Genomic DNA, 19,449 nt, shown 5'->3' with positions numbered 1-19,449 from the left:
GTTGAGATCTCGCATGGAGGCCGAGATCGAGGGAGATTATCAGTGCACTTGTATGTCTTCAATTTTCTATTAATTGCTCCCACAGTTGATTTCTTTACACCAAGCATTTTACCTATTGCAGATTCAGTCTTCCCAGCCTGGTGCAGGTCTACAATTTTGTCTCTGGTGTTCTTCGACAGCTCTTTGGTCTTGGCTATAGTGGAGTTTGGTGTGAGAGACTGAGGTTGTGGACAGGTGTCATTTGTACCGATAATGATTTAAAACAGATGCTATTAATACAGGTAACGGGTGGAGACCTTGTTAGACCTCTTTGAAAGCCAGAAATCTTGCATGTTTGTAGGTGACCAAATACTTATTTTCCACTCTAATTTGGAAATAAATTCTCTAAAATCAAACAATGTGACTTTCTGTTTTTTTTCTCCACATCCTTTCTCTCATGGTTGAGGTTTACCCATGTTGACAATTACTGGCCTCTCTAATCTAGAGAGTAGGAGAACTTGCACAATTGGTGGTTGAGTAAATACTTCTTTGCCCCACTGTATATGTTATATTAATGCTTTATTTTTCTATCCCAGCTGACTACGGGCCAGAGGCGAGGGACAGACACACTGAATCGGTGGCCAGCCGATCACGGCAAAAGGAAATGGACAACCGTTCACACTCACACCCATACCTAGGGGCAATTTAGGGTGTCTAATCGGTCTACCATGCCCGGAGTACCCGGAGGAAAACCACGCAGGCCCGGGAAGAACATGCAAACTCCACACAGGTGGACCGACCCTGGATTTCAACCCAGGACCACAGAGCTGTGAAGCCGACAGGCTAACAACTCGCCCCGCCAGGCCGCCCTTAAATTATCCTGTTAAACAAAGTACAGTTTAGTTATAACTCAAACTTGAACTGAAGTTCAGTCTATTTTACATTTTGAGAAGGCCATTATTTCATCTTATTTTTTAGTTTTCCCACCGTCAGTTAAAAAATCACATGAAATAGGTTGAATCAAAATGTAAAGTTTTGCACTTCTTTTTAATTATGGCCATTAATTGTTATAAAAATCACATTAAAGTGCTAAAGCAATAAACAAGAACTTGATTATTTGCATCCCAGTGGAAAGAATCCTCTTTGATCAGGTAAAATAAAAATCACAGAATTTCAATTGCCAAAAACACATTTTGAAATGTCAGGAATATTTTAGCCAATCAAATGCAAGTATCTCAGATTGTCCCACCTATAGCTCACACAGTTGCTACCCACTATAGTATGCGAAGCTTTTGGAGAAAGAAGCTTTAGCGCGTTCAGTAAATGCAACATGCTTCAGGGATTACTGTACTGTAAAATTAACACTCCTGGCAGTGTTAATTTTGACACTTGATATAGCGCTAGTATGCTTCAATGAAGTTAATACTTTGGAAGTTGAATGTAAAGTCAAAACACTCTCAAACCCTTCACATATTTGACTCAATCAAGCAATATCTTTGGCATTGCTTTTTATTTTCTTGTTTTATTTTATATAAAAAACAAAAACAAAAAACAGATTCTTCATTCAAACCTTTACAGTTAGCGAGTGGAGTGTGGTCAAGTGCAACACTCCTAAAAATCACCATTTGATGTAATGATTCAGAGAGTAGATTCTGTATAATAAAAAACAAGTTTAAATCTTCCGATCTTTTTAGCAATTCTACATTTTCGTGGTACAGTAAATAACCATTATGATGAATGCGATGTACAAGCAATTTGTACAGTCACACACATTTCTTCCATCTTTTCTTCAAATTTACAGTGCAAAGATGTTGGTTTGGTCTGTATGTTCTTTTAAAGAGAGTCTTTAGTGTTGCTGCCACATTTTCAAGTGTGTTGATCTAAATTTAAAAACAGCCTAACAAAAACACTTCCTTTTTTTAAACAAACAGATTATTTCATGATGGGTAGTTCTTCTGGTCGAGAGACAAAATTCAGGAATCATGTCAGCCATGTAGCATGTGAGATGAATCGATGAAAAAAGAACACATTTTTTGCTCTACCATGATTTTATGAGACCCATGCAATGGGCTCTGTCTGGTAACTCATACATTTTGTGAACGAAGTTGGACTTTCTTGACACTGAGCAGCCAGCTACTAAGGTCCTTGATGAAGGGGAACTTTTCACGGTTTTTACTGTAAACATTCAAGAAGATGCCAAAAAGCACCAGAAGGCCGCCCCATATGTACCTGAGCAAGGATGGGAGGGAAGGAGGTTAGTGGGTGAAAACAGCCTCTTGCATACTCGGCAACCCGGACAGCCGCATCAGGAACCATCTCGTACGCTCGTATCTCAAATTTGTCTCGTATCTAAAGGCAAAATTGTGCTCTGAATTTTCCTCGTATCTCAAATTTCTCGTATGTCAAGGAATTGCTGTATGTATCGTATTTTCACACATAGGGCACACTTAAAAGTCTAAAATTTTCTCTAGAATGGACGAGGCGCCCAATCAGTCAGTGCGCCTTGTTTATGCACTAAATTCAAAATTTTGTATGGCCCTGACCGCTTGACTGACTGGTTTTATTTCTTGGCGACACGCTACTTATTGCGATCAACCCAGCGGATGTTCACTCTAAAATATAGGCTCCCCGTGTATTGCAAGCATTACGGTAAATCCATTCAAAACATCCCAGACGAGTGGCAAGGCAGTGGACATCCGTGTGCTCATACCAGTTTTAACCATCCAAACAAAGACGGGCAGGCAGCGCCACACGAGTTACGTGACGATTTGGAATGGGTTGTTTGTGCCAGAAACTATAGCTTGAGCTTTCATCCAAGCTGGAATCACTATTACGAAACCTCCACAGAAAATACACCTGCAACAGAGACGGCGCCCTTTCAGGCGGTGCGTCCTATAGGTGTGAAAATACAGTGAGTATATATATATATATATATATATATATATATATATATATATATATAGACATATAGATATATATAGATAGATAGATATATAGATATATAGATATATATATAGTAGGCGGGCCAAAGGCATAGTGAGGCAGCCAGAGATCACAAACTCCACCCACAATGGCCGACAAATTTGGTTGCAGATTTGCTCACAAAGGTATTTTCCAGACGGACTTTTCCAGAAAAAAATGGACATCATTAAGAAAGGGCGGTCAACTCCGAAGCTAGCAAGCCTGTTACAGCCGGGAAAATGGTGTGTGCGCCACTTTCAGTGCGCTAACTTAGCTGCACAAGCAAATATAAAGTTGTGTTGATTTAAAGCCATTTTCAAGACGGACTATGCCGGAAATATGACAGGACAGGCTCGACTTTCATCATTAGCTTCGATGGCGATAGAAAAGAAGGAAGAAAGAAAGGAGGATGGATATTGTGTACAGTTAAAAAGAATTTTTGGTGAGTATAATATGGCTATATTCCTAAATAATATTTCAATTGTGGGCCCGGTTCTGATATCTGAAAAGCTCCAGTGTTTGTATTTAAGCTCCAGTGTTTCCATTTTATCACTAAATGCTGCTAGGATGTGGATTTTACCCCAGTTTAATTTTTGCTGTTTCGCCATTGACGTCCATCGCTGTCTTTTCCCGAGGAAATCACCCCCCTGGCCTGGTTGTAATGTCTCAAAAGCTCCAGTATTTGTATTCAATCAATAAATGCTGCTAGGAAGTGGATTTTACCTAATTTTAGTGCATTTTTGTCATTTCACGTATGGACGTATCGACGTTCATCGCTGTCTTTTTACCGGGGAAATGATACTCCGGGCCCGGTTCTGATGTCTAAAAACCTCCAGTATTTGTATTTATTCAATAAATGCTGTTTTCGGCTGGATTTTATCCCATTTTCGGGCAATGTTTGCCTGTACGCCATTGACGTTCATCGCTGTCTTTTCCCGGGAAAATCACCCCCCTGGCCTGGTTTTAATGTCTGAAAAGCTCCAGTATTTGTATTCAATCATGAACTGCTGCTAGGAAGTGGATTTTACCCCATTTTTGTGCATTGATTTATTGATTATTTTTTATGTGTCGCAGCTCTAGCTGCAGTAGAGGTTTTATAGCCATAAAATAGTTTTTGAGGGTTGGATTGATACGATGAGGCGCTACGAGAAAATGCACCGACCGCCACTGTGTATATATATATATATATATATATATATATATATATATATATATATATATATATATATACAGTGGTACCTCGTCATACGACCGCTCGTCATACAAAATGCTCGTCTTACGGGGGAAATTTCGATCGAATAATTCGCCCGTTATGCGGTCAAAATTTCGTGTTACGACCAAGCCAGGTCTTTTTTGCATATCTTTCGTGTATAACAATATTTACGAGCACGGAACGATTAATTCAAACGAGTTCCTCCTCGGACCAGGAAACGCACAACGCGCATGCAAAAAGAAGGCTTTCTGGGTAATGAAGTATACTCCTGCAGACAACACCCATAGGCAATGGCAACCTTTCTCAGAATAAAACTTCATTACCCACAATCAATACGTGGGAAGCTCAGCTATGTCATTTCCTATTGTTCTTTCTTTGGAAAGGTCCCGCGATCGTTTCTTAAAGACTATTTCTCGTTGGCAAGTGGTCGTGCGTTATCCTTTTGTGAGGACATTTGTGTGCATCATTTTGGGAATATTTTGAAGGCAATGCAACAGCAAACAGTCCATCGATAGCGAACGTGAGGCCGTAGGCGTGGCAAACCGCCAACCCGAAAAACGAAGGTAACAAAAGATTACAACAAAATTAGAATTAAGTTGTGTAAAGTTACATTAAACGTATGTTTGAGTGTCTGTATATATTAATCCAAGTTAATTTAAATTTGTTTGTTCCGTTTACGAGTGCGTTGTCGTGGAAAAAAACGAACCCCACCCCCCCCACGCCCCCAAACGTCTCTGTCTCCCGTCGGCGAAATCTGCCCAATTTTAGTTAGATTAAACACATTTTATTACTATTAAACCACTAGTTATGTGGTACTTTGTTAATAGATGGCGAATTAGAAGAAATAAAACATTTTTTCCAATCCAATATCCTGTTTTGGGTGTTTTTTCAGAGGGCTGGAACGAATTAATTTGTTTTCCATTCATTTCAATGGAAAACGTCCGCTCGAGTTACGAGAATCTCGTCATACGAGCTCACTTCCGGAACGGATTAAGCTCGTATCTCGAGGTACCACTGTATATATATATATATGCATATATATATATATATATATATATATATATATATATATATGCATATATATATATATATATATATATATATATATATATATATATATATGCATATATATATATGCATATATACCGTAATTACTCGAATATAACGCGCACTCGAAAATAACACGCAGGTATAACTTTGGGCCAAAAAAATCTGGAAAAACGCAGTACTCGAATATAGTGCGCACCTAAAATTTCCCGCTGACGAAAATCAGAAATCTTACCTTTTTTTCTTCGTTTCACGATTGTTTTGTTCAAACAAATTTATTCATTAGAATCCTTCAAATGAAAAGTTCCTCTCTCTCTTTGTCTGTCCTCTCATACATCTCTTCGTTGAGAATCCTATCAACGTCCACGCTTCCTTCATCCACTTCCTCTTCCTCCCACAACACATCATCCGATTGGCTTTACGAGATGACGTAAAATCCGTGCGTCAAAGTGAGTTTGACAATGCTTTTTTCGATCGAAAATTTGTAATTTATTTTAGTTATTGATTATAACACTGAACTGAGAGAGGGTGAACTGAGACGGGTACGAGGCTAGAGGGGGGCAGTGGTGGTCTCGGCTTCACGAGATGACGTAAAATCCGTGCGTCGGCTCTACGAGATGACGTAAAATCCGTGCGTCAAAGTGAGTTTGACAATGCTTTTTTCGATCGAAAATTTGTAATTTATTTTATTCAATTCAATTTCAATTCAATTTATTTGGCAAGAAAAAGCACCAGGCTAAGGGCCATGTAACAAGACACAAAAAAAAAAAAAAAAAAAAAAAAAAAAAAAAAAAAAAAAAAAAAAATTAGTTTTTGATTATAACACGCACCCCCAACTATTGGAATTAATTATTTTGCAAAAACCTGCGTGTTATATTCGAGTAATTACGGTATATATGCATATATATATATATATTTTTTTTTCACGACTATAAGGCGCACATAAAAGTCTAAAATTTTCTCCAAAATAGACAGGGCGCCTTATAATCCAGTGCGCTTTATATATGGACCAATACTAAAATTGTTATCACGATAAAATCGAGTTCTTAATACACCCAGTTCTTCAATACACCCAGTATGACGTCACGCAAGCACACTAATTTGGTGCTCGCCGTCATTTCGGCTATTTTTACAAAAGAAATGTTGGCGTCAACAGAGCATTCAAAGCTAGACTGTGAACTATATATATACAACTACGCCAAGCAGCCCCAGACTCTACTATTTCCCGTAGATAAAGTACTGCGCAGTGACTGCTGGGATATCGAGTTCTTAATACACCCAGTTCTTTAATACACCCAGTATGATGTCGCGCGAGCACACTAATTTGGTGCTCGACGTCATTTCGGCTATATTTACAAAAGAAATGTTGGCGTCAACAGAGCATTCAAAGCTAGACTATGAACTATATATATAGACAACTGCGCCAAGCAGCCCCAGACTCTACTATTTCCCGTGGATAAAGTACTGCGCAGTGACTGCTGGGATATCGAGTTCTTAATACGCCCAGCTCTTCAATACACCCAGTTCTTTAATACACCCAGTATGATCATTTCGGCTGTATTTACAAAAGAATTCCTGCCGCTAGATGTTGCTTGATATATATATATACATATATACATATGTACATATATACATATATATATATATATATATATATATATATATATATATATATATATATATACATATACATATACATATACACACATATATATATATATATATATATATACATATATATATATATACATATACATATACACACATATATATATATATATATATATATACATATATACATATATACATATATATATATGTATATGTATATATATATATATATATATGTATATATATAAGTATATGTATATGTATATATATATATGTATATATGTATATATATGTATATGTATATGTATATATATATATGTATATATGTATATATATATATATATATATATATATATATGTATATATATATATATATATATATATATATTAACTCGGAGCTTGCCGTCATTCCCGGAGGCTTGAGAACTACAAACGCTGGACCCGGCGTTTTGGAAGACTCATTTGGGCAATTGTTTACAATTGTTTAATTCGGACACAGAAAATGAGGACTTTGATGGATTTGTGGGTGATGATGACGTGAGTAAGTTGTAAAAAGTCTAAATAAAGTACAACCGAACTCAGTTTAGCTTCCGTTGCCTTTTTAAAAATGTATTTTTAGCGTGTGGGTGTAGCGTGCAAGAACTATATTTCCCAGCAGTCACTGCGCACCGGAACCCGGAAATAGGCTGCTTCCGGTAGCCAGCGCTATTGCGTTTCGATGTTCATCCATACATAATATATATGTGTCTAAAAAACGGTGCGTGCTTTGTGCTGCTTATACGCGCGGGCCGCTTATGTGCGAGTCAATACGGTATTTATTGTGAATATTTCTTCTTGAAATATAAAATACTTTTGGATTTTAAAAGCCAAAAAAAGTCAGTAAAATGTTTGTCCGCAATTGTCTTGCTTGTGTTTATATTTGAACAGGTGTTTTGTGGAGGATGATTGCCGTATTTTCACGACTATTCGGCGCATTGTATTTTAAGCCGCAGTGTCAGTAACGAGTGCTATTTCTGTATTTTAGACACACAAAGCATGCACCATTTCATTACACGCATATATATTATATATGGATGAACATCGAAACGCAATAGCGCTGGCTACCGGAAGCAGCCTATTTCCGGGTTCCGGTGCGCAGTGACTGCTGGGAAATATAGTTCTTGCACTCTACACCCACACGCTAAAAACATGTTTTAAAAAGGCAACGGAAGCAAAACTGAGTTCGGTTGTACTTTATTTAGACATTTTACAACTCACTCACGTCATCATTACCCACAAATCCCTCAAAGTCCTCATTTTCTGTGTCCGAATTAAACAATTGCCCAAACGAGCCTTCCAAAAAGCCGGGCGGGTCCCCTCTCTTTGTTCTCAGAGTCACCGTCATTTCCATCAATCCTATCACAAATCGTAGCGTAGGAAGCCCGGCGCTGCCTGCCACTTTTCGTTAAGCCAGGCATGGCATATATATATTATTTATGGATGATTATCGAACCGTAATAGCGCTGTCTACGAAAGCAGCCACATACGCTATTTCCGGTGCGCAGTGACTGCTGGGAAATATAGTTCTTGCACGCTACACCCGCACGCTAAAAACACGTTTTTAAAAAGGCAACGGAAGCAAAACTGAGTTCGGTTGTACTTTATTTAGCCATTTTACAACTCCCTCACGTCATCATCACCCACAAAACCATCAAAGTCCTCATTATCTGTGTCTGAATTGAACATTTGTCCATCGAAAACGCTGAGTTTAATATGTTTGTCCAGGCGGCCACAATTCATTCCCAAATGGTAGCTAGCTAGTAGCTACCGTAACTATTCCAAGGCTGTCTTCCATGGTTCGCAACTGTGTTGATGCCAATCGCCAGGCCTCAATCCGTTCATAAATGGTAGCTAGCTAGTAGCTAGCGTAACTAGTATTCCAAGGCTGTCTTCCATGCTTCGCAACTGTGTTGATGCCGATTGCCAGGCCAGTCCATTCGCAAATAGTAGCTAGCTAGTGTTGATGCCGATCGGCACCCACAATCCATTGGGTGTATTGACAAAAAAAACTACATATCCCAGCAGTCACTGCGCAGTACTTTATCTACAGGAAAATAGTAGAGTCGGGGGCTGCTTGCCATAGTTGTTATTTTATTTTATCGTGATAACAATTTTAGTATTGGTCCATCTATAAAGCGCACTGGATTATAAGGCGCCCTGTCTATTTTGGAGAAAATTTCAGACTTTTATGTGCGCCTTATAGTCGTGAAAATACGGTATTTATTTTAGCTAGCAAGAGATGGCAGTGGCGTAATGGACTTTAAACATTATTTTTGGTCCCTACAGGGTGTGGGGAGAACGGCGCTAATGTCAAAACATTTTTTGGGGGCATCTGGTGCATTTTTGCTATTCAGGACTGTCATGAGACTGTTTTAATTTTCGCCAAAATGTGCAGAGGGTCAAAGGTTTTGCCCAGTTGGTGTGACGGAATGGTTATTATTTGATCTCATGATGAGAAATTTGTAAATTCAAAGAAATATTACAAACAAAAACAAGTTGGAGTTGGTGTTAGTCTTATGGCATGCGAGTGAAAGTATTGTTAGCAGACAGAAATGTGACCTTTTTGACAGAACATATGAGTAAGTGCATTAGTGAGAATCATTGATGGAAAATAGACTACAAAAATGTTTAATAATGGACTGAGACCATGAAAATTAGGGCCAGTAAAAATAAATCCAGGTTTTGTTGGTCAAAGCATACTTCAGTGGTCAAGTAGTTTAAGAAAAAGTACTACACACTGGCCTTAGTCAAAAGGTGGCAGAACTTACTGAAAAGTGAAGGGCTTGGTGAAGAACATGAAGGAAAGAACAATTGATATGGCTTTCCGCCCTGTGGTCACTGCAAATATGCAAAACATAGTTATGGTCCTGGCAACAAATGTTACATTACTTTATTTTGGTAAACCCTTCGAGCAGACTATAAAAGAAGACTTTCTAAATTGGCTTTCAAATAAGTAATATTATGTATGTGACAAATGCTCAACAAAATCAAGTCCAAATATTAAAGAAGATTAAAAACGTACTTACCTGTAACTGCAACCAGGGCATCGAACAGCTTGATTAAGGCCAACACAAACGAAATGCCAAAATAGCCCGAAAGAGAGAAAAGGAATGCATAACCGTATGTCTTTAGAGGCTCCTAGCAGAAGACATTACAATAGACAAAAGAAATACTGATTCAGATGAGATTTGATACATTTTCCTGATGGTGAATTATTATCAATAAATGAGCTTTGCTATTTGAATTGAAATAATGGGAAAATTCACCTCTGAACAAAAAGCCACTGCTGGTCCCAACCCCCCCACGCATGTCAGCCCTGTCAGTATGTAAACAAAGCCAATGGAGTACGAGTACAAAACCTGCAAACACAGAAGTACTGTTATGTTATATGATGTAGTGGTTCACTCACCTGACTTCGGTGCGGCCAGGCGCGTGCGGTTTCCCGCTGGTGGCGTCATGATTGTGAGTGTAAATGGCCGTCTGTCTTTCTGTGTGCCCTACAGCCGACTGGCGACTGGTCTAGGGTGTAGTTTGCCTTTCGCCCGAAGTTGGCTGGGATAGGCTCCAGCAACCCCCAAAACCATAACGAGGATACGTGGTTCGGAAGGTGAATGAATATATATATCTCAGTTCACTAAAACAGGCCTTTATCCTTTATATCATGTCATAACAAGTTACAAATCAGAAATTGTTGGAAAAATAATGATGTTTGAATACCATTTCAGAATTGGAACCATTATGAAGTTTCATGGCTTTCTCCTGCACATTTCCAATAACAGCATCTGCACACAGTGCCACGGAAATTAGGAGAAAACCTGCAGATAAAAAAAAACACTTTGAACATGCAGAAAATTAACTACTACGTTTTGAATGTTTTCAAGAAATTACCTGTAACATTGAAGTTGGGTGCCACTCGGCTGTCAGCAAGCATGAACCAAATGAGTCCGAAACTCATGCAGACAGCAGCAAAGACATCAACCACATTATAACGTTTACCTGAAAAACAGAATATTCACATGTATATATATATATATATATATATATATATATATATATATATATATATATATATATATATATATATATATATATATATATATATATATATATATAGAGAGAGAGAGAGAGAGAGAGAGAGAGAGAGAGAGAGATATATTATATTTAGATATTAATACATTACAGCCTTTTTCATATGCGTAAAACTGTAGTACTTGATAAATTCCCTTCATGATAAATGCTACTTCATGGTTATTCGATTATCGCAGCCATGTCTGGTCTGCATTATCCTTGATATTCAAGGGATTACTGTATGTAAGCGAATTATATTTCATTGAAAACAAAATTCAAAGTGGGTTTCGAAAACATGAGATTGGACCGGGCATGGGCACCATTTTGTCATGACGTTCTCATGTCGCATCATTGTGTCACGCACCGTCAAATTGCAGTTTTTTTTGCAAGTCGTGTTTTTATGCGCAGAAAGGCCATACCCTCGATTCGGTCATCATTTTTTGTCCAACAAAAGCGGTTTATATGCGAGTAAATGCGGTATGTCCCAAATCCTAATATCAATATGAAAATTATACATTAATTGGAAAATCATAGTATTTGCAAGATAAATTGTGATTAAAATGTACCTAACCTTCAAATAAATCACTTCAAAAGGGCAACCTTCTTGCTTTAAGAAAATTTAAAACAATTAGAGATAAAAGAAAAATGTTGGCACCCAGTAACAGATATTTCTTCTGAGAAAGCAGAGGTAAAAATAGAATCACTCAATCCTGTAGAAAAATATATATATAAGTAAAGTAATCCCTCGATTATCGTGACGTCACTTATCGCGAATTCATTACTTAGCGATTTTTTCTGTTATTAAATATTTTTATTTTATTTTTTAACGAGATGGCCCTACTTTGCGATTTTTTTATTATGTCTGGTCTACAATAACCGCGATATTCGAGAGATTACTGTAAAAGTACTTTGCGTGCAACAAACAGAGGTGCTTTACATCTTTGGCCCCAGTCCTGTTTATAATCTCACGCTTTTTAGCAAGCTCACATTAATGTTCTCTGACATGTGCTGCCAGGTCACCTTCTCTAGGTTGGACACTTGTCGTGGATCATTTTTCTTTCATTTTTTATGAAATTTCCCCTACAGATTTTTTTATTGGCTTGAGATATTAATTTATTTACAGGGCATGACATTGAATTCCTGAGTTTGTCTTAATTGAATATTTTCACACATTTGTCTTGCTGACAAGATGAAACTATTTCATCCAAAAACATCCAATCAACTGCTGGCTTTGGAAATACAGTCAGTCAAATAAGTGCCGCTATATTGCAAGTTCTCCAAAATTAGAAATCATGGAGGGGCCCTGATTTTTTTATTGTAGCTGCATGACCACTGTGAGAGATAAGCTAAAAAGAAAAATCAAGAAATCACAATGTATGAGTTTGTGTGATACAACCGCAAATATTGTACACTATTTGAAAACCTGAGAAAAACAATGTTAATATTTGGTACAGGTGGCCCGGTGGCACGAGTGGTTAGCGCGTCGCCCTCACAGCTCTGGGGTCCTGGGTTCAAATCCAGGTCACGTCCATCTGTGTGGAGTTTGCATGTTCTCCCCGGGACTGTGTGGGTTTCCTCATGCATGGTAGGCTGATTGGACACTCTAGATCAGGGGTCACCAAAATACGGCCCGCGGGCCGGAAACGGCCCGCCGGCACATTTGGACCGGCCCTCTGAACAATACCAGAGATGCTATTGGATTATTTTTTTTTTTTTTTTAATTTTTTTTGGGGGGGGGGGGGGGGGTGGGGGATGCGGCCCGCCGGCACATTTGGACCGGCCCTCTGAACAATACCAGAGACGCTATCGGATTTTTTTTCCTATTTGGCCTTGAAGACTGGGACGTTTTAATCCTGTTTGGTTCATTGCACCCCTGCTGAGCCCACAAATCATCCCAGTGAAGCGGGGCTTCGCATTCCTTCTTTGGTGACACGCGCGGGGAGAGTGTTTCCCTTTGATGCATGCGGGCACGTCCACCGTTGCATGCACGAGCAGTGTTACCGAGACATCTGGACGACCGCAGGTGAGGGCGGAGCCCTGGGACCATCGCGGACTATTCAAGCATATTAAAACTGCAACCTGTTTGAGAACGGAATAATGGCGAAAAAGTTAGGTGAGAGAAAAATTGATTCAGAATGCAGGGTATTTAACCTGGAGTGGACAAACGATTATTTTTTTGTTCAATGGAAAGAAAAGGCTGTTTGTCTCATTTGTCAAGAGACGGTGGCGGTATTCAAAGAATACAATCTTTGCCGACACTATGAATCCCGTCACAAAGAAAAGTACGATAGATTGCAAGGCCAAATACGAGCAGACAAACTCTCAAAGCGAAAAAGTGGACTACTATCTCAGCAGAACCAGGCATCCGTTCGGGCCAGCTTTTGGGTTGCTAAATTGATAGCAAGCAGCGGTAAGCCTTTCACTGACGGAGAGTTTGTTAAGAAATGTATGGATACTGTCGCGGAGGAGGTGTGTCCCGAGAAGAAAGATGCATTTAATGCCGTAAGTCTGTCGGTGAATACAATGACCAGATGCGTTGAAGAAATCGGGAGTAATGTATATGCCCAGCTGCAGCAGAAGACGAAATAATTTGACTTTTTTTCATTAGCACTGGATGAAAGCACGGACGTGCAAGACAGCGCAACTGCTCATTATTATTCGTGGAGTTAGTGCAAACTTTGAGATTTGCGAGGATCTGGCAGCCCTCCAAAGTCTCAAAGGGACTACAACGGGAGAGGATATTTTTGACAAAGTGTGCCAAACCATGGAGAAGTTGGACCTGGACTGGTCAAAGCTAGCTAGCATCACGACTGACGGGGCTCCTAGCATGGTGGCCGAAACTCGCGGTCTAATAATGGGACGCATGAACCGGGAGTTGGAAAAAAGGGGTCTCACCGCCCCGCTACGAGTCCACTGCCAAATTCACCACCAAGCACTGTCCTGCAAAATGTTGACGTGGGATTCTGTAATGACGGTTGTGGTGTCGTGCATAAACTTCAGAGCAAAGGGAGAAGATTGTGCATGGCACAACAGAAAGTTAATGTTCCATGGCTTTTTTTTTCTATGAAGAACCCAGAGAGAGTTATTTAGTTATTATTTATTTCATAAATAGTGTTATTTATTTCCTGTTTTTTCTGTGAAGAACTCAGAGAGGGTTAATTAGTTATTATTTATTTCATTAATAGTGTTATTATATGTTTCCTGACTTTTTTTCTGTAAAGAACCTGGAAAGGGTTATTTGGTTATGTGTGGCTTTCTGGAAAACAATAAAAAAAAATTAAGCTCCCCTACGATCGTCACACTTTTTCTGTTACAAACTGACACCGGCCCCCCATCAGAGAAGGGAAAAGTTATGTGGCCCTCACAAGAAAAAGTTTGGGGACCCCTGCTCTAGATTGTCCCTAGGTATGGGTGTGAGTGTGCATGGTTGTCAATCTCCTTGTGCTCTGGGATCGGCTGGCCACCGATCAAGGGTGTCCCCCGCCTCTGGCCCGGAGTCAGCTGGGATAGGCTCCAGCACCCCCCGTGACCCTGATGAGGATAAAGTGGTTCAGAAAATGAGATATCTGGTACAGTAGCCGTTGTTAGAAATTACAGAGTTCAAACGTTTTCTACAGATATTCACCAGGTTTACACTGCAAGAGGGATTTTGGTCCACTCCTCCACACAGATCTTCTCTAGATGTATATGTCACTGAGATTCACAGAGTTTGTGCTCCCTCCAAAGATTTTCTATTACGTTTAGGTCTAGAGACTGGCTCCCCCGCACCAGAACCTTGATATGCTTCTTACGGAGCCACTCCTTGGTTTTCCTGGCTGTGTTATTCATGTTGGAAGTTCCAGCCATGCCCGATTTTCATTGCTCTGATTGAGGGAAGGATGTTGTTCCCCAAAGACTGACGTTACATGGCCCTGGTCATCCTCTCTTTAATACAGTGGTGTCGTCCTGTCCAGTGTACAGAAAAACACCCCCAAAGCATGATGCTACCTCCCCCGAGCTTCACAGTAGGGATGGTGTTCTTGGGATGGTACTCATCATTCTTCTTCCTCTAGACACGGTTAATGGAATTTTCACCAAAACGTTCTATTTTGTCTCATCAGACCACAAAACTAGCTTCCATGACTCCTCTGTATCATCAAAATGCTCTCTTCTCCCGGTTTCCTTAGAGCAGGGGTGCCCAATACGTAGATCGCGATCTACCGGTGGATCGCCATGGAACTATTGGTCGATCGCACGGCAATAACATTTGATCCCTTCTGTCGCTCAGTTCTTATGAATTTGGCTTGGCCGCAATATGCTTGAGTATGAATCAAGAGTGGATTTTCACCCTTGTTCCCTACCACTCCCATACATGTTGATAGAGTCTAATGCAAGGTAGTATATTAACATAAATAATTGCTGAGCTTTGTCAGTGGCCTGTAAAAAAGGTTGATCGTGAAAGGTTAAGTCCTTGAAAAGTAGATCTTGTAGCAAAAAAGTTGGAGCACCCCTGCCTTAGAGAAATACAGCTGTTGTATTAGGTTTTACCGAGAGAGACGAGATTTCTGTGTAAATAAAGCTTCCACTTGTTCAACGTACCGATTGTGTACTCGCATTTCATTTGTCCATCACCCCCTTAGGGACTCGCTGGAAAGTATCCATGAAACCCCAAAATGCGTGAAAAAATTATGAAAGCATAACATTGGAGCACTTTATAATGACAAAATACGTCCAAAAAAGAACTGTTAGTGTTTCTGCACGATAGATATTGCATAATCCCAGGCTCTGCATTTGATTGGATAAAATTGCTATCTAATTTTAATTTTATTCACATTTCTATCACTTTTTTTCCTACAGTGAGAGAACCTCTTACCTGCCTGACAGCTTCGGCAGGTAACTCTGCCGTTGTCAGTGTACTCACCACTTGAAATGTCTTTTTCAAGATCTTATTGGATCAGGGAACTTTCAGAATAGTGTTACCCGACCCGGACAAACATATTTTCGATTTGAAATTGTTCCTCTTTTATCTTAGTTAAAAAAACTAAACCGACCTTGTAAAAATACTCCTCCAATCATGACGGGGATGAGTTTACAGCATTTGAAGATGATCTGTGTCGGGTAGTTCAAGTAACCCAAGGACGTGTTAGATAGACCAATGGTGCCCACTGTTAGAAAGGCAAGAACCACATATGTCTTCCCAGGTATCCTGGATTATGTGGGGGGGAAAATTCACGAATTTACAACAACCACAAGCCTGCATCAAAATAAATGTTTGCTATAAAATATAGCAGTTAGTACCGTCTGCGTTTGTCTTGAGTGAGCTGAAGTTCAGTGAGTCCAAACACAGAGTACAAACCAAACTGGACCAGAGTGAGATACCAACCAAAGGGCTTGAAACCCTCCACAGAAAATATTAGTTCCTAAGAAAAAAGACAAATGAAGATTCTTACAATGAGAGTTTGTGACACATTGTAGCATTATAAACATATTTTCGATTAGGGATGTGCCTACCACATTTTTTTTTGCTGCCAAGTTCTGACAAATAATTATTCGTCATACCAGGTTCAGATTGGGTACCTTCGTATTGAGAAATAAGTAGATAAAACTAAATTTCCTTAAATGAACTCTTTTATTGTAAATTGCTTAAATGACACCCCATAATGATCGCCAGTTTTTCTCTTATGCCATGACAGACTTAGAGACATCCAGTATAGGCGATAGATTCTGACATAAATACATTATTATTTGAGAATAATGTATTTCACACATTAAGGAAAGAATAAAATGTGTATCGGCCCAGCTGACACAAATTGAATTATGTAGAATGTGTTATCCGTACAACGACCCAATTTGAGAAACATTAATTTGCTGTGATCTCATCTGTTCTATCAATCTCTCTTTTCATCACAAAAACTACCAAAGTGTAAGGTGATGTTGTGGGTTGTATGATTCGTTTTACCTGAAGATATCCATATATTAGGTAGAAGAAGAAGACTCCAGCCACACAAATAAAAAATTGTGTAGGTGGACTGTAGTTGCTGAGTTTGATACCCAGAACTCGTAGTTCCTCCAGAGACTTAATATGAGGAGACATTGCCTCTGTAGATGATGGTATGGATATTGAAATGTGCTTCCGTAAACTTTTGTATCCTGCTAGGCCATATTTTGCACTCATTATGATCAGGATCTACTTGGAGCTGTGTAAAAACAAAAAACACAATTGATTTTTTTTTCATCATGCAATCTATTTCATGCCTCAAAAAAATGTAACAGTTGATATTGTTTTTTTATACACACGCACACACTCACACACACACATATGCACATGGACATACATACATATGCACATATGTACATACATACATACGTACACAAAAATACATATACATAGACACAGTTCACATTCACCTTGGCTAAGCTACAACGTGTAAGGAACATCACCGTGCATGTGATCATCCCGGTCGGGTTCAAGGTGCATCTGAGCACAACGGGTCTACAAATTATCTTAAAACACAGATCATAGCAATACGATACTAAAGCGTCTCAGAAGGTTGGCGTTAAAATGCCAGTGTGACCGGTTCGCTACCTTCATAAACACTTCCTGGTCTCTTGACGTGGTTTGTGTTGCTTTCGTGCTTCTATTCTGGTAAAGTACATCGTTTTTAATATCCTTGAGTCATATTTACTGCTGATGAAACCAGTCGATAATCCCGGTTGGCGGTGTCAAGTTTTCAATTTGTAATAATAACAATAATACATATATAACGCTTTTGCTGGCTGCATCATGTCGGGCAGCCAGCAACTTCCGGTATACGGTCACTTCTCAACTGTGCTGCTATTGGTCGGCCTGAGTCCACGCCCTGCAGAAGTAAAATCAGTCTTGAATGAATCGATCAATCAAAAACTCATTCATTCAATTTCTGTTCCGATTATCTGTACATTAATAAATAAATAAAGCAATTGGGGTGGGGGGTATTAGTTGTTTATGTCAATATGACATTTTTTACTTAAGCTGTTCTAGAAAGAGGATGACTACAATAACTGCAAATTGTTTGGTAGATATTCTTGGCCAATCTTTAGTTAGGATGATTTGAGCGGAATTAAATCGTAACTGCTCATGTTATCTTTGTCAACTTCTACTTCTTCTTCTTCTTTGAACTTCTTTGTTTACTGTACAGGCCCAATACCACTCGTTAAATTCAGATTTCAGACTTTCTTTGACAACTTTTTTTCATCTCATTTTCTGAACCGCTTTATCCTCATTAGGGTCGCAGGGGTGCTGGATCCTATCCCAGCTAACTCCGGAACAGAGGCGGGGGACACCCTAAATGATCCAGTGGCAGTCGGTGCATTTTCTCGTAGCGCCTTCAACGTATCAATCCAACCCTCAAAAACTATTTTATGGCTATAAAACCTCTACTGCAGCTAGAGCTGTGACACATAAAAAATAATCAATAAATCAATGCACAAAAATGGGGTAAAATCCATTTCCTAGCAGCATTTCATGATTAAATACAAATACTGGAGCTTTTCAGACATTAAAACCAGGCCAGGGGGCGATTTTCCCGGGAAAAGACAGCGATGAACGTCAATGGCGTACGGGCAAACATTTCCCCAAAATGGGATAAAATCCAGCCGAAAACAGCATTTATTGATTTAATACAAATACACTGGAGCTTTTTTGACATCAGAACCGGGCCCAGAGTATCATTTCCCCGGTAAAAAGACAGCGATGAACGTTGATACGTCCATACGTGAAATGACAAAAATGCACTAAAATTAGGTAAAATCCACTTCCTAGCAGCATTTATTGATTGAATACAAATACTTGAGCTTTTGAGACATTACAACCATCTCAAATGTCTCAAAAGCTCCAGTATTTGTATTCAATCAATAAATGCTGCTAGGAAGTGGATTTGACCTAATTTTAGTGCATTTTTTTGTCATTTCACGTATGGACGTATCTGAAGATTGGGTCTTGGTCACAGTTGGGTGTTCCAACAGGGCAATGACCCCAAACACACATCAAAAGTGGTAATGGAATGGCTAAATCAGGGTAAAATTAAGGTTTTCGAATGGCCTTCCCAAAGGCCTGACTTAAACCCTTGTGGACAAAGCTGAAGAAACAAGTCCATGTTAGAAAGCCATCAAATTTAACTGAACCGCACCAATTCTGTCAACCAGAAGCTTGCCAGAAGCTCCTGGATGGCTACCAAAAGCGCCTAATTGAAGTGAAAATGGCCAAGGGACATGTTAAGTATATTTTTGACTCAGCAGATTTGATCACTTTTTTTCTGTTCACCCATAATAAAGTCAAAAGAACCAAACTTCATGAATGTTTTTTGTGACAAAGAAGTAAATGTTCCAATCCAGAGAAAAATCAGAGTTGTAGAAATAATTGGAAACTCAAGAGAGCAATGACATTATGTTCTTCACAAGTGTATGTAAACTTTTGACCACAACTGTATATATATATATATATATATATATATATATATATACAGTGGTACCTCGTCATACGACCGCTCGTCATACAAAATGCTCGTCTTACG

The 19,449-nt window shown here is 39.1% G+C and overlaps 1 protein-coding gene across 4 annotated transcripts; it reads right to left on the bottom strand.

Moving 5' to 3' along the window:
- Positions 1 to 1,472: 1,472 nt before the first annotated feature.
- slc35b3 (solute carrier family 35 member B3) lies at positions 1,473 to 17,725 on the bottom strand. 4 transcript variants are annotated; one of them, XM_077624557.1, is made up of 10 exons: positions 17,484 to 17,725; positions 16,857 to 17,094; positions 16,196 to 16,317; positions 15,949 to 16,103; positions 10,739 to 10,846; positions 10,568 to 10,665; positions 10,117 to 10,209; positions 9,877 to 9,988; positions 9,619 to 9,688; positions 1,473 to 2,208 (listed from the first exon to the last, which is right to left on the bottom strand). In XM_077624557.1, exons 2-10 carry the CDS (start codon positions 17,070 to 17,072, stop codon positions 2,064 to 2,066), a joined length of 1,119 nt encoding a protein of 372 aa, XP_077480683.1. In that variant the 5' UTR covers positions 17,073 to 17,094; positions 17,484 to 17,725; the 3' UTR covers positions 1,473 to 2,063. The 4 variants fall into 4 exon arrangements, with proteins under 4 accessions (XP_077480683.1, XP_077480687.1, XP_077480685.1 ...); XM_077624561.1 differs by having other exon boundaries at positions 10,568 to 10,632; XM_077624559.1 differs by lacking the exon at positions 17,484 to 17,725 and adding an exon at positions 17,339 to 17,481.
- Positions 17,726 to 19,449: the final 1,724 nt, after the last annotated feature.

This window comes from Stigmatopora argus, chromosome 17, assembly GCF_051989625.1.
Source record: "Stigmatopora argus isolate UIUO_Sarg chromosome 17, RoL_Sarg_1.0, whole genome shotgun sequence".
NCBI lineage: Eukaryota > Metazoa > Chordata > Actinopteri > Syngnathiformes > Syngnathidae > Stigmatopora > Stigmatopora argus.
The sequence above is the reverse complement of the archived record's forward strand: the minus strand, read 5'-3'. Positions and strand labels throughout refer to the sequence as shown.